Source organism: Salvia hispanica, chromosome 6 (genome assembly GCF_023119035.1).
Source record: "Salvia hispanica cultivar TCC Black 2014 chromosome 6, UniMelb_Shisp_WGS_1.0, whole genome shotgun sequence".
NCBI lineage: Eukaryota > Viridiplantae > Streptophyta > Magnoliopsida > Lamiales > Lamiaceae > Salvia > Salvia hispanica.
The window spans coordinates 37,211,039-37,226,475 of NC_062970.1; the positions used below are offsets into that span (position 1 = coordinate 37,211,039).

Sequence of the window (15,437 nt, forward strand, 5' to 3'; positions counted from 1 at the left end):
TTTATCCAATAATTGCAACTCACAGAATTGAATTTTTGTTTCTACTAAAAGTCTAAATCATACTGATTTTATGAACGTTGGTTTTAAATTATTGAATTTGTACATTATTTTCGGAAGGAGTAGTATAAATAATTAATTGAGATATTTGTTTGGTATGTATATTTAGATATCTTAAAATATTTCAGATTTTATTTGCCAAAATAACTTGATAAATGATGATGTCTTTCGTTGCTACTTGATGTATTAATTTAACAGAAAAAGTTTTGTTACATGTAATTTAACATTAAATTTTACTAGTAAACAATAGTATTATGCTGAACACAATTACTAACTTATCAAATCAAACACGAGATTAATGCCACTAGCTATCTGCTAAAAAACAATCTAATAATCAAACATATCATATCTTATTCCGCACTAGCTAGAGCATGTATATGAGTATATCTGCTAAAATACATTAATAATCAAACATATCACCTCTGATTCCATGCTAGCTAGCTAAAGATGAGATGAGGTATAAAAGCCTCAAAGATTGAGAAAAGGGTAGATTTCATATCTTATGTTACAACTCCCACCAACAACCCTACCACCTTCCCTCCCCTCACAACACAAAGGCAACTCCCCCACAGCATCATCCAAACATTTCTTGCAATCAGCCTTTGACAAATCTCTACTACATTGAGCCATCCCATAAATCTTCCCATTCCCAATCCCATCAAAATCCACTTCCCCACTCGCAAACATCTTCTTCGACTCCGACGCCTCTCCCCCCACCTCGCTCAGCAAATCCCTCGTTTTCTGGCTGAACTCATCACCGCTCACGTTCCTCAGATTCCACATGTAGAATCTGTTTTGGTCGTCGATTTTGCCAAAGAAGTCGCTGTCCGAGTACTTGAGGTAGCAGTTGTCATACCAAACAACTGCTGCCTTGTTGCTGGGACAGCGGCTCTGGGCCGCTGGCCCGGCCTCTGCCACGCACGCGGCGCAGTCTTTGGCAGAGACGTCGCCGCGGCAGAGGGCGAGGCCGTAGACCCGGGCTCCGGGCAGGCCAGAGACGGCCTGGCCGAAGCCCGTTGGAGGAGTCTTGAGGTAGAGCTGGCCGAGGGTGGTCTTGAGGTTTGTGGAGTAAGGGGTGTTTGCGGTGTAGTTTTGGGAGGTGGGGCATATGGTGAAAAGGGGGTCGAGGGAGAGTGTGGTTTGGAGCAAAAGTGAGAGAGAGAGGGTTAGGAGTGAGAGAGAGATATGGGAATCCATGTTTTGATTTGTGATTTGAGGTTGGAGCATTGTGGATTTATATAGTAAGTTAGTTATGAAAATATATGTGTTTGTGTGTTTTTGAGATGATTGATTCTAATAGTTGAAAATGCTGACTTTTTTAGGTTTGAATTTGTAGTGTTGCTTTACCTAAATACGAAGTCTTAAGAAGGATTCAAGATACTAGGGATTTACATTTCGTGCCATTTTGTATAATCCAGAACTTTTCTTAATGCATATATTAATGCTTAAATAAATTATAAACTCGAGGTTGGCAGACATGCACCATCAAATATACACTAATTTATATGGATGAAGATATTCTATTGAAATAAAATTATCGCTGTAAATTGCTTCCTTTTTATTAGAAAAAGTTGAATATAAACACACTTTAAATCCCAAATTATTAGTAATGGAAAAATACCTTACTTAACCTATAAAAAATGTCACGTGATTAATTTTAAGCCTCCTGATATCAAGAATGTTACAGTATAATTATAATTAAATTTTTTAAAAAAAACTATCACCTCCACACCCAGTATCCAACTTCAGGCCAAGTCGTTTAAGTGCGTATTTGCGATGTCATTTATTCTTAGTATTGAAAAAAAGATTCGCATCATCATGTTGAATTAATTGAAATTTGAAATCCAGTTTTGTTCTGATTTAATTTCTAGAATGTATGATCCACAATTCTATAAGTTGGAAAGTTCTCAACTACGACTTTGAGAGGGTATTATGGTAAACTTCCTTTCAACTTTTCAATATGTGAGAAATCAAGTGGAAGCCTATATGAGCTATAACGCTAAGTTTGAAAATTAAAAAATACAATTCGCGTCGGAGATGAAGAGGTCACCCACAGCCACAAGATAGTATGGAATAAAACCAATTTTTAAATTAAATGCCAGTTTTGACAATTTCGACGTTATATTTGACATTTTATAATGTTCTTATACATTATCAAATACGTTGACTGAATATCAAATTTTGGAAACTTCTATTTTAGTACTTTACTCCCACCATCCCACAAGAATATGCACTATTTCTTTTTTAGTTCGTCCCACAAGAATATACATTTTCTAATTTTGGAAATGTTGGTTTCTGGACTTACAAGAAGGAATACAAAGAGATAACTGAATCGAAATTACAAAGAAGATTCGAAACAAATAAACTGAAAAGGAAATAGCCGAGTCGAGGAGGCCTCTTTCCGCAAGACGAGATACGCCCCGGTAGTGCTCTTCGGATTGGCGTTTCGTCCCCAAAGATAAACTAGAATGGCTAGCCTATTTATAGGCTCGGTCCACTGTAGGGGTCAACGCAGACCTTGATGGCTGTCATCTATGCCAGACGTAAACGGTCGTCGGTTACGAGCCGTAACGTTCGGGCGTTACGAGCCGTTACACGCTCAGAGCTAGAGAGGCTGAGTCTAGAAGCTTCTAGATTCGTTCACGACGTGGACTATCAAGTTATGTAGATAATGCTAGAATGGCTAGCCTATTTATAGGCTCAGTCCACTGTAGGGGTTAACGCAGCCTTGATGGCTGTCATCAATGCCAGACCGCAACGGTCGTCGGTTACGAGCTGTAATGTTCGGGCGTTACGAGCCGTTACACGCTCAGAGCTAGAGAGGCTGAGTCTAGAAGCTTCTAGATTCGTTCACGACGTGGACTATCACGTGTCAGCCACGTTGGCTTATCGCGTCATACTAAAGAACTAGACCCACTAGACTTGAGCCAAGCCCGCAACTAGGCCCAAGCACCAAGCCCACGACCAGGCCCAAAGAACAGCCCAAAGACCAATTGCCAAGTCCAAGTCCAAGTCCAAGGACACGGGCACGGGCGCGGGCTCGGGCTCGGGCTCGAGGCTCGCGGCGGGGCGGGCGGCGCGCGCGTGTGCGCGCGTGTGGACTCTTACAGCCCATCTTAGTCCACTATAATTATTACATGTAATAATCCTTCTTATTAAATACTAGTTTAATAAGGTTGTAACTTCCAATGTGGGATAATTAACTCTCTTAATTATTCCCTAAGCTTCTCTCATAGCTCATTAAATTTGCAATTTTGCACAACTTTAATCCATTATTTCTCACTCACCGGGAATCGGATTTGAGAAAATAAATATACCACGGTCATCTACTCCGAACGTAGATCGACACTATATTATTTAATTTCACAAAAATTAAATATCTCGTTGAAATTATAATTGGTCAAAGTTCATTGACCGACCATAGTGTTAGTATGCCTTGAATTTGTATAGGATTAGGTTTCCTAATTGGGATATGATTATGTTTCCTAGGCCCAGTTTGTCTAATGTGTGCCTATATATATGGGAGTAGAGCACATAATCTGTATCTGAAAATCGCAGTCATAATACAATTTGTTCTCCGTTTTTGTCCTTGGACGTAGCCAACATAACGTTGGTGAACCACGTAAATTCTGTGTCTATTTACGTTCTTTTGTTTCTCGATTCACAATTGTCCTATTTGTCATAACAAACTGGTATCTAGAGCATTGGTTTTCGAACTAGGGTTTTGAATTCCGCTGTGAGGGTTTTGTCCGGTAAATCGAGATGTCTGCTCTGGATGTGAAGGTTGACAAATTCACCGGGAGAAATAGTTTTGGTTTATGGCAGATCAAGATGCGATCTCTGCTGAAGCCGGAAGAAGAATTGGCCTTGGTTGCGGATGAACAACCACACTGTAATGATGTGTGGATTTTGGATTCTGGAGCGTCATATCATCTCTGTCCTCACAGGGAGTATTTCAACACTAGGCATGTTCCACAGATGACGAAGAATCTGATATCCCTGAGTACATTTGATAGTAAGGGGTTCAGTTTCAAAGGTGAAGGTGGAGTAATGCGTATTTTGAAAGGTTCGAAGGTGGTTCTGACAGCTTTGAAACGGGGTACCTTGTATGTTCTGAGAGGTTCCATCGTAGCAAATTCTGCTGATATTGCATCATCCGAGGTTGCAACCAAGGATATGACCAAGCTGTGGCATATGAGGCTCGGTCATATGGGAGAACGTGGCATGAGAATCATGTCGAATCGTGATTTTCTTTTGGGCCATAAGGTGCAGAAACTTGATTTCTGCGAACACTGTGTGTTGGGGAAGCTTCATCGCAGCAAGTTTCCAAAGAAGGGTGTTCATCGAACGAAGGGGACACTTGACTACATTCATATGGATTGTTGGGGTCCCTCACGTGTTGAGTCTATTGGAGGACACAAGTATTTTGTGTCGATGATTGATGACTACTCGAGAATGACTTGGGTGTTTATGATGAAGCATAAAGGTGAGGCATTCAAGAAGTTCAAAGAGTGGAAGACTCTAATTGAAAACCAGACTGGGAAGAAGATCAAGCGATTGAGAACAGATAACGGTCTGGAATTTTGTTCGTCTGAGTTCGATGAGTTTTGTAGGAGTGAAGGGATCGTTCGCCATCACACCGTTAGACATACACCACAACAGAATGGTGTGGCAGAACGCATGAATCAGACGTTGTTGGAGAGAGCAAGATGCATGCTCTTCCAAGCCGGTTTGACTAGGAAGTTTTGGGCAGAGGCAGTAAACACGGCTTGTTATCTGATCAACCGTGGACCTCACACTGGCATTGACTGCAAGACACCGTACGAGGTATGGTCTGATTCACCTGCAGATTACTCTATGTTGAGAGTTTTTGGGAGTACTGTTTACTATCATGTGAGTGAAGGTAAATTGGAGCCAAGAGCTAAGAAGGGAGTATTTGTTGGTTATGGAGATGGAGTTAAGGGGTACAGAATTTGGTCATCTTCAGAGGGTAGAATTATTCTCAGTCGGAATGTGGTATTTGATGAAAATTCTATGCTTAACTCTACTGTGAAGTCTATTGCTACAGAGGATTTGGATGGTGTTGATGAACAGGTGGAGCTGCAAGTCACTCACGATGTGAGTGAATCACAACTCCAAGGTGGAGAAGATCAACACACTACTGCTGAAGCCGCCGATACTTCTAGTTCGGATGTTCATCCACAAGCTCGTCAGAGAAGCATTGCTATTGACAGAGCTAGGAGGACAAATGTGAAGCCTCCGTTGAGGTATGGTTTTGAGGATATGATGGCATATGCATTGCAGGTTGCCAATGAGGTCGAAGATGAGCCTTCGGCAGATGATGAACCACCTACCTACAAGGAAGCTATTTCAGGCAGTGAGCGTGCCAAGTGGCTCGCTGCAATGCAAGAAGAGATAGAATCACTTTTGAAGAACCTGACTTGGGAATTGGTTCCACGGCCTAAGGGGAGAAAGATTGTCACTTGCAAATGGATTTTCAAGAAGAAGGAAGGCACTACACCAGATGAGGGCATTAGATACAAGGCTCGTCTAGTTGCAAGAGGGTTCACGCAAAAGGAGGGGGTTGACTATAATGAGATATTCTCACCAGTGGTCAGACACACTTCCATCAGAGTGTTACTTGCGATAGTTGCACATTATGATTTGGAGCTTGAGCAACTAGATGTGAAGACGGCTTTCCTACACGGATTGCTTGAGGAGGATATCTACATGACTCAGCCAGAGGGATTTGTGGTTCCGGGCAAGGAGGATTATGTGTGCAAGTTGAAGAAGTCCTTGTATGGACTAAAGCAGTCTCCGAGGCAGTGGTATAAGAGGTTTGACAGTTACATGATCAAGCTGGGATTCAGCAGGAGTCCGTATGATTGTTGTGTCTATCACAACAAAGCTGATGATGGTTCTATGGTCTATCTTGTTCTATATGTGGATGATATGCTCATAGCTGCGAAGTCGAAGTCTGAAGTACAGAAGTTGAAAGCTCAGCTTAGTGCTGAGTTTGATATGAAGGATTTGGGTGTTGCGAAGAAAATTCTGGGCATGGAGATTTCTAGAGATAGAGAAAAGAAAAAGCTTTCTCTGTCACAGAAGAGCTACATTGAGAAGATTTTGTCAAGATTTGGCATGTCTGCATCTAAGGCTATTGATACTCCAAGTGCCACAAACATTCATTTGTCATCTGATCTTGCACCGAAATCCGAAGTTGAGGAGGAGTACATGTCTCGAGTCCCGTACTCTAATGCAGTAGGGAGTTTGATGTACGCCATGGTCTGTACTAGGCCAGATATAGCGCATGCTGTCAGCGTTGTTAGCAGGTTCATGGGAAATCCTGGAAAGGAGCACTGGCAGGCTGTGAAGAGGATTTTTCGTTACTTGAGAGGTACGTCTGATGTTGGTCTCATTTATGGAGGTGATACTCACTGTTTAGTGACTGGTTATTCTGATTCTGACTACGCTGGAGATGTCGATAGTAGAAGATCTATGACCGGTTATGTTTTCACTCTTAGTGGTTCTGTTGTTAGTTGGAAAGCAACTTTGCAGGCTGCAGTTACTTTGTCTACTACTGAAGCAGAGTATATGGCATTGACAGAAGCTGCTAAAGAGGGAATATGGTTGCAAGGGCTAGTTGGTGATCTTGGTTTACATCAAGATCAAGCTGTTGTGTTCTGTGACAGTCAGAGCGCTATTTGTTTAGCCAAGGATCAAGTCCATCATGAAAGGACTAAGCATATTGATGTGAGGTATCATTTTCTAAGAGATGAGAAGAGAATTGAGGTGAAGAAAGTAGGTACTGCTGATAATCCTGCTGATATGTTCACCAAGTCGGTCCCGCAGAGCAAGTTCCAACATTGTTTGGACTTGCTTAATGTCATGAGCTGTTAGTTGCCCGTGGAGGGAAAATCTGAGGCAAGAATGGAGAAGTTTGTTCGTCTGGTGTTATGATGATGCGTCTGCAAGGGAGAATTCAAGTCAAGGTGGAGATTTGTTAGTATGCCTTGAATTTGTATAGGATTAGGTTTCCTAATTGGGATAGGATAATGTTTCCTAGGCCCAGTTTGTCTAATGTGTGCCTATATATATGGGAGTAGAGCACATAATCTGTATCTGAAAATCGCAGTCATAATACAATTTGTTCTCCGTTTTTGCCCGTGGACGTAGCCAACACAACGTTGGTGAACCACGTAAATTCTGTGTCTATTTACGTTCTTTTGTTTCTCGATCACAATTGCCCTATTTGTCATAACACATAGATTCCAACAGGAAACACTTTATCTCTAATGAGATAAGACTCAGTCTTCACTAACAATACTTTATTTACTTTTTCTCACTACCTCTCTTTTACTTTACCAATTTTGTATTAAAATCTGTGCCAAACCCAAAGTGCATATTCTTTGGGGACAGATGGAGTACTATTTTTTAAATCAATAATTTCGGGAATTTCTTTTTTACAGTGATAATTTTTGCATATTTATGACAGGCAATGGTAGGGGAGTGTTCGGGTGCCATCACCTCTTAAAATAACATTATACCATCATTCCTAGCCAATCGTTTGTACATGTGGACGAATAATAAGCTGTCATGTGACAAAAAAGGGTAAAAAACACGGCTAGCAATATGCAACACAGTATACAACAATTTTTTTTTCTGCCAGCAATATCCAACACGCTATACAACAATCTATAGATTGTTGTGTAGCGTTTATAATATTGCTGTGTAGCGTTTATAATATTGTTATATATGTGGTGTAACAGTGTCACTTTAGGTGTTGTCATTTTAACACAAACCGACAATGGTAATTATAATCATCAAATAATTTGATTACTTCATAGATAATATTAAGATAATTAAATACAAAGTGAAATTGTATCTAACTGTAAAATGAAGGATTATTTGCCTGTAAATACAAAACTTTCACAATTTTCTGATTTTTCATTAAATTTTATTTTTGAACATAAATACACGAGCTTTGGACTTTTATGATTTTTTCCATTAATCAAAAAATGAAAGTTGATGTGGCTTAAAGTAAACAAAATAAAATTCCACGTCAACTATCTCTCTCCTGTCTGTTTATCTCTACCTCTTTCTTCTTCCCAACCTTCCATCTTCTTTCATATTTCTCTTCAGACGCTGAAAATACATGACAAATTACAACTTTCATCCTTAGATTTTGCTGGAACCAATGCTTCCCATCACCGTTATCATTTTTGTTCAGGTTTACTGTTTACAGTTTACTGTTGTTAGAGTAGTGAAGCATATTGCTTCTTTTGTTGTAGTAGTTATAAATGTTGATTTAAACTTGGATGCTTTGAAATATGAGAACCTTTCATAATAGAAGATTTTATTTATTCTTTGTTTATGTTCTAGTTGAAATGAATACCTTCTCCTTACAATGTAAAACGCAGTAGATCATGTGCTTTTATATTGTGCAAGTTAAGACATGGTTTAATCAAACTATGAGGGTTTGTAACTTTGTATAAATCTAAATAAATATAATTTTAAATTGAAGAATAAAAGTTGTGCTTCATGGTGTGTTTGAGCGATTGATAAAAGAGATGAAAAAGATGAAATTTGGGAAGAAGAGTGATGATAAGGAGAAAAGAAAAGAAGTAGAGAGAATAGAGATATAGCTGAGGTGGAATTTTAATATTGTTAGCTTTAAATAATAATTGTTAGTTTTAAATAATAATATTAAAACTACGTATTTTTGATGTGCCATGTAAGTTTTAATTTGCCACATCAACTTTGATTTTTGATTTAGGAGAAAAATTAGAAAAAATCAAAGTTCATGTATTTATATTAAAAAAATAAAGTTTTGGGAAACAATCAGAAAATTGTAAAAATATGTGTATTTACATGCAAATAATCTAAATGAAAATATTACTCCTACTTAAGTACTCATGTGACTTCAAATTCAGGAAATAACTTTCCTTTTATCAAGTAGAAATACCTCAAAACATTAGGGAATTGAGAACCAAACAATACAATAATCATAAATGCAAGTTAAGATGCTACAAAGCAAATGAGAGAACGAAGAAATGTTTTGACTTGTGATGTAATATCCATGTACCACCCCAAGCCTTTTATAAGCATAAGTTGATGATATAAAGAATTACTACATAATTAATTTGAGAGAAAACACCGAACCTTTTATAAATAAGAGACATACTCCCTTTTTTGCAAATTAATTTTATACAGTAGTATTCATATTATTTCTTAAAAAATCCCCTTTTTATATATGTATAAAATCTTTTTACTTCTCTAATTTTATTTTAAAAAATCCATATAACACTCCTCCTATTATCTTCAAAAACCTTTTTTCATTTTCACTTTCTCTAATTAGCAAAAATAAATAAAATCTTTTCCTTTCCCAAAATTTATTAAAAAATACTAATACTATTTTGACAAAACTTCTCCATACAGATTTTCTTACTCTAATCTCGTAGTATTTCATTTCAGTAACATCAACATACCATATGACTCGCATCATATTTTATTTTACCAGCTAAAATGTGAAACAATAGATTTCTCAAGTCTGGTACCGGTTCGATGTGGTCCTTCTGATATAGTATGAACTAAACTGTTTTATGCATGACAAATATGTTAATTAAAAATCAATATCACTAATTAAAATATGAAATTAACAAAATCTCAGTCTCAATAAAAATCTCAATCCGGTTTCATCTTTTCTTACATGGAATGTCAAATAGATGCTGCTTACATTTTCCCAAAAGAAAAAGGGACAAAATTTTCTTCAGGTTTCCATACAGAAAAAATGTTCAAAAAAATTATATTTCCCTTCCCTTCTTGTGTGTAGTCTCATTATTGAAATATCAGATTGTGGTCTCACTATATTATACTGACATTCTCGCTACAGAAGATACCTTTGCTCTTCTTCGTTTCTGTCTATCTCTCATGCGCACCATAGCCTCAACACCAACTCCATCTTCCAAAACTAGTACATATCATCAAAATCATCATCAACATCTCTACTGCTAGTCTGCTACTACACATGATCTTTGTATATAGTCGTATAACTAACCTGGTGTCATGAGGAATTCCCGCGAGGTCCAGGCAGTGCGGCCCAATAGCCTGATCTGCGTTCTGATCGTTGCCATATTTTACAAGTCAGTGTTATTTTCTACAGAAAAAACTCAGAATACCCTTAGCTAGGCTTGATAATGCAGTGCTCCTTCGGGATCATAGTCATAAGTCTCCCCCGACTTCACAAATCTGCCTTTTACGCGTTTTCTTGTATCTGCTCTAGCCTTCCGCGACGCGTACCTTATTTGTTTGCCGAACCTGCATTCATCAAACACCCCAAAATTGAAAAATCACAATTCATAAGCCAAAACAAATAGTAGAACTAAGTAAGGCATCATTCATGTTCTCCACAAATTGAACAAAACACCACATTATAAGCCAAAACCAGCACAAAATGAATCATCTAACCAAATAGTATTGAAATAATCATAAGCCAAGATAAGTACTATCATTATTGCATCATTAACCTCTGCAAAGAAAATTGAGATATTCTAAGTATACCACACCTAACTCTGCATCTAAGCCGAAATTGTTATACCATTAATGCATCATCCATCTATTGCAAAATCGAAATAAATTCAAGAAGATGACATACGTGCGTGTCTTCTTCTTCGCGTTGTACCTCATCTTTGCCTTATCCCTTGCGTGCGGGCTGCTCATAGCTTCAAAATTTGAGTCCCACCGCGAGTCTCCCGTCAGAAACAACGGTGACAACCCACAATCTTGATACTCAGACACGCTACTCTCCCCCTTAATCAGAGGCAAGCTCGAAGATGCTTGCCCGTTCGCACCAAACCCAAGGCCAATCTCAGGAGGACTCATGAGCACGCCCGAGCTCATGCCCTGCAACAAGCTCGTTGCCCCACCCACCGGAGGCGGCTGCGTCTGCAGCCCAATGCAGTCGTGCTGTGCTGGCATTGACGCCTAATTCATAGTACATTATTTATTACACTTATGATTGAAATAGACGTAAGAAAATGAGGAATTAATTGTTTATACCTCATGAGTGATGTTGGATTCTGCCATAGAATTGTTGTTCTCTAATAGCAATGCAGTTAATCCTCCATCATCACATGGAAATCTTGATTGAGCATTTTGAAACATATCATAGCCACTACCAAAGCTCAAAGGCATCCCATCAATGTCAACACTACACATATCCTCATTCTCTTGCATACAATTCTATTGCAAAGCAGACCAACTCTTAATTAGGTGTTCCATTTGATTAGTATTTCAATGATTTTATATGAAATCGGATGTACCTTGTCGAAAAACATGATATCACACTCCCTGCCATACGTGGACGGCAGAAATTTAGGCGGTGGGGGCGGGGGTGGAGACGGAATAGGCCATGTGCCAAACGGCAGATTAATCTCATTCTCGTTATCACCAAATTCCTGGAGAGTGAGCGGCCACATTTTGTAAAGCTCGGTGACGGAAGGACAGCCATTGTAAAAGTTGTGCTTGGCGCGGCGGGAATGAGAACACCCGCCGCTGTCGCATGCCTCGCAGAGGGAGAGCTTCTCGTCGAGGCAGCGAACAACCGCGGGCTCTGAGGAACAGCGGTCGCAGATTAGAGAGCGGAGGTGGCGGAGCGAGACGGCGTTGGCGGAGTGGACGTAGCTGTCGCACTTGAGGCACAGGGCGGCGCCGTCCGACTTGCAGTACACCATCGCCCTCACCGCCCTGCAAACCTCACACTCAGCCATCTAACTCACTCTCTCAATCAATCAATTTTCTTATCACAAAATTGTCGAATTCTTCATCGCAATTATTGGATCATGTATACAATTAATTATCGGAATTGAAAGTGCGAAGCAGTATAATTTATTGGAAAATAAAAATAATTGACCTAAGAATGGAAGATCAGCCGAAATCTTTATTATGAAAAAAAAAGTGGGAGTGATGAGCCATTTAGCGCAGCAGTAATAACTTCGGAAGGGGGAAAGAACGGTGACTTTAGAGTAGTCGGTATTTATAGTCGAGGTTGTGGGCTTGCGACACGTGGCGGGATGTGAAGCGATGTGGAGTGATGATGAGGTGGACAACAACCTGACCTTTTAACTCGCTCAAGGGAGGCTTATAATCAGGACGCGGTTGGAGAAGCAGATGCCGAATATATATTTATACACTTTTTTCAGTATTAGTATTTGTAGTGCTATATCCAATTTAACCTACTAACTTATCATATTTATTGTTGTAGTAGTACTAGTTTTAAGTTTGAGTGTTTCATAGACATTATTTGACGACTTATTTGTTCTTTTGATCTTATATTAGTGAGTAGAATATTAATTGAGATCGTTTGAAACCAAAGAGTCAAAAGTTGGACATTATTCAAGAATGTACATACAAAATCTTGAACAATTTTTTAAGTACAAGGCATCCACAAAGTTGTGCAGTAATAAGTACTAGTGCATTTACATTATTATTACATTAGTATTACTCCCTCCGTCCGGCAATAAGAGTCCCATTCACCAACGGCACGGGTTTTAAGAAAAGGTTTGAGTGTGTAATAAATGCAGTGTGATAGTGGAATTTGGGACCCACTTAAAGTATTTGTTGATTACAAAGCTTATTCATTTTAATTTCTAGGACAGATTTGATTATTTTTTTTTTAATTTTCAAATTTAATATTTTTAGTTTTAAATTTATTATTCCTAATTTAAATTTCTGAAAAACTGAAAATAAGATGGAAAAACACAAATTAACACAAAAAGCTGGCTTCCATTTCACATATGTAGCGAAAACTGTTCAGATTACAAGGAGGGATTACAAAAAATTTCAGATTCCCTCTTAAACATTTTAGAGGGAAATTTGAACTAAAATTTGCCCTAAATTTCAGAATTTGCAGCACCCCTATAAATACATTAACAAGGCTGCATTTAACACAACCTCCACCAACCTCCCAAAAAAACAAAAAATCCAAACATTTTACATTACCATTTCCCTCAGAAAAGCTTCATCATTGGGATGGAGGAGGGGTCAAGACAGAGTCTACACTTAAGCAGCAGTAGGAAGAACTTGGTGGTGCAATTCCTCCTTAAGCATAGCACTGATGGAGTGCTCATAAAAGGGGCAGTGACGGAGGCGGCAGAGGAGTTTGGCATCAGTAGAAAGACTGTTTACAGGATGTGGAAGGCAGCAAAAGAGCAGATGCAAAGGGGGGAACCTGCACACATGGAAGTAAAAGTTAAAGGATATCAACATTCAGACAAGTTGGACCTAGATGAAGAAAAGGTTAGGAATTTATCTGTGCTTGAAAGGTCTTCCATTAGAAAAATGGCAAATAAATTGTCAGTAAGTAAGAGTACAGTTAGTCAGTGGATTAAGGAGGGTAAACTCAAGCCACATACAAATGCTATAAAACCTGCATTGACTGAAGTGAACAAGTTAGCTAGGTTGAAATAGTGTCTTAGTCAACTTCTACCTACCATATCTGCTGGTAGAGTTCAGTTTCAAAGCATGCACAATATAGTCCACATAGATGAAAAATGGTTCTTTATGACCAAGACAACAGACAGGTACTACCTCTTGCCGGATGAAGATGAGCCATATAGGGCATGCAAGTCAAAGAGGTTTATCACCAAAGTGATGTTCATGTGTGCAGTATGTAGACCAGTATTTGGCCCGGATGGCCAGACCAAATTTGATGGAAAGTTGGGTATTTTTCCTTTCACTGAAGTGGTGCCAGCAAAAAGAAAATCAAAGAATAGGCCTAGAGGCACACTTGAGACTAAACCAATTCCAGCAGTCAATAAGGATGTGATGAGAGACTGCCTAGTCCACAAGGTATGCTACTTTTCCCAACCTATCAGATCTTACCTGTTTATATAAAGATCATCATCTAGGAATATTTACTTTTGGTTTACAGATTGTACCAGCTATTAAGGCCAAGTGGCCAGATTGGGCAAGCAAAGAAATTTTCATCCAGCAAGACAATGCCACACCCCACATAAATAGTGTGGATCCTGAATTTGAGGCTGTAGCAAATTCAGATGGATTTAAAATCCAACTGATTTGTCAACTAGCCAATTCGCCTGACACCAACATACTAGACCTTGGCTTTTTCCGGGCTATTCAAACACTGCAGCATGAGAAACCATGCTCTACTGTTGATGAATTGTTGGGAAATGTGTATAGCTCTTATGAAGAGCTATCACCACAGACCCTAAACAAGGTTTTCCTCTCATTGCAGGCTTGCCTTACTCAAATTCTGATATTCAGGGGTGGGAACAACTACAAAGTCCCTCACATTAACAAAGACAGGTTGGAAAGAACAGAGGGGCTGCCTAATGCATTGGATGTGGATGAGAAGCTTGTGAGAGATGTGTTGGAGTACTTACAGCTACCAGAGAACAATGCAGGTGGTGCATATGACATTGGGCCTTTGTCTACTGCTTTTGGGTTCTAAATAGATAGGGGGATGCAATGATGTGTTTTGGAAATCAGGCCTTATATTTTTGGGTAGTAGGTGCTGATTTTTTTGTGTTTTGTATGTAGAAATAGTGCAAAGAACATGTAATGCACATATTCACTGATGTTTAATACCAAGCCCTCAGAAAAGCTTCATCATAGAGCAGGAATAGCCTCCAAACCTCTAAAGGGGTGGCTGAACATTGCATAATTCACCATATTGCATAGATACACAAATCAAGCACCACCAAATCAATCCACAAGGCAACACCAACAGAACCAAGCACCACCAAATCAAATCACAAGCAGCACCAAATTGAACATTGCATAATTCACCATATTGCATAGATACACAATTCAAGCACCACCAAATCAATCCACAAGGCAACACCAACAGAACCAAGCACCACCAAATCAAATCACAAGCATCACCAACATTACCATCAAAATAACCCCAACCAAGCCCTCAGAAAAGCTTCATCATGGGGCAGGAACAGCCTCCAAACCTCTAAAGGGGTGGCTAAATATTTATCAATCCACAAGACAACACCAACACATCCATCAAAGCAACCTCAATGCAGCAACATTACCCTCTGAAAATATTTCAGCATATGGCATTACACATCAAACAACAGATTTAATGCCTCCTAACCCAAATTGGGGGTGGCTAAACATTGCATACTTCACCATATTGCAGAGACAGACACAAATCAAGCACCACAAAATCATATCCACAAGGTAACACCAACATATCCATCAAAGCAACCTCAATGCAGCAACATTAACCTCAGAAAATATTTCATCATATGGAAGTACACATAAAACAACAGATTTAGTGCCTCCTAACCCAAATTGGGGGTGGCTCAAACACAAGACAACCATAGCCCATAAAAACCCCAAAGCAATCA

The 15,437-nt window shown here is 39.1% G+C and overlaps 3 protein-coding genes across 5 annotated transcripts; 1 reads left to right on the forward strand and 2 right to left on the reverse strand.

Moving 5' to 3' along the window:
- Window positions 1-388: 388 nt before the first annotated feature.
- Window positions 389-1,283, reverse strand: LOC125196968 (cysteine-rich repeat secretory protein 38-like). Its single transcript, XM_048095642.1, has one exon. It carries the CDS (start codon window positions 1,252-1,254, stop codon window positions 526-528), a length of 729 nt encoding a protein of 242 aa, XP_047951599.1. The 5' UTR covers window positions 1,255-1,283; the 3' UTR covers window positions 389-525.
- Window positions 1,284-9,729: 8,446 nt separating this feature from the next.
- On the reverse strand, window positions 9,730-12,050 carry LOC125197051 (putative zinc finger protein CONSTANS-LIKE 11). 3 transcript variants are annotated; one of them, XM_048095749.1, is made up of 6 exons: window positions 11,969-12,050; window positions 11,379-11,802; window positions 11,116-11,298; window positions 10,712-11,040; window positions 10,115-10,374; window positions 9,730-10,027 (listed from the first exon to the last, which is right to left on the reverse strand). In XM_048095749.1, the coding sequence occupies exons 2-5, from the start codon at window positions 11,787-11,789 to the stop codon at window positions 10,242-10,244; spliced, it is 1,056 nt and encodes a 351-aa protein (XP_047951706.1). In that variant the 5' UTR covers window positions 11,790-11,802; window positions 11,969-12,050; the 3' UTR covers window positions 9,730-10,027; window positions 10,115-10,241. The 3 variants fall into 3 exon arrangements, with proteins under 3 accessions (XP_047951706.1, XP_047951705.1, XP_047951704.1); XM_048095748.1 differs by having other exon boundaries at window positions 10,739-11,040; window positions 11,379-12,042; XM_048095747.1 differs by having other exon boundaries at window positions 11,379-12,042.
- A 1,036-nt stretch (window positions 12,051-13,086) lies between these two features.
- LOC125195257 lies at window positions 13,087-14,527 on the forward strand. The gene is made up of 3 exons (XM_048093434.1): window positions 13,087-13,505; window positions 13,563-13,905; window positions 13,988-14,527. Exons 1-3 carry the CDS (start codon window positions 13,087-13,089, stop codon window positions 14,525-14,527), a joined length of 1,302 nt encoding a protein of 433 aa, XP_047949391.1.
- The last annotated feature ends 910 nt before the right edge of the window (window positions 14,528-15,437 follow it).

Excerpts from the sequence above, each read along its gene's own strand:
- LOC125196968 (XM_048095642.1), bottom strand. The coding sequence starts at position 1,254 with ATGGATTCCCATATCTCTCTCTCACTCCTAACCCTCTCTCTCTCACTT.
- LOC125197051 (XM_048095747.1), bottom strand. The coding sequence starts at position 11,825 with ATGGCTGAGTGTGAGGTTTGCAGGGCGGTGAGGGCGATGGTGTACTGC. Across the intron at positions 11,299-11,378 it reads ATATCATGTTTTTCGACAAG|AATTGTATGCAAGAGAATGA; the intron begins GTACATCCGATT and ends GCTTTGCAATAG. Across the intron at positions 11,041-11,115 it reads AATCCAACATCACTCATGAG|GCGTCAATGCCAGCACAGCA; the intron begins GTATAAACAATT and ends ACTATGAATTAG.
- LOC125195257 (XM_048093434.1), top strand. The coding sequence starts at position 13,087 with ATGGAGGAGGGGTCAAGACAGAGTCTACACTTAAGCAGCAGTAGGAAG. Across the intron at positions 13,506-13,562 it reads GCATTGACTGAAGTGAACAA|AGTTCAGTTTCAAAGCATGC; the intron begins GTTAGCTAGGTT and ends ATCTGCTGGTAG. Across the intron at positions 13,906-13,987 it reads GAGACTGCCTAGTCCACAAG|ATTGTACCAGCTATTAAGGC; the intron begins GTATGCTACTTT and ends TTTGGTTTACAG.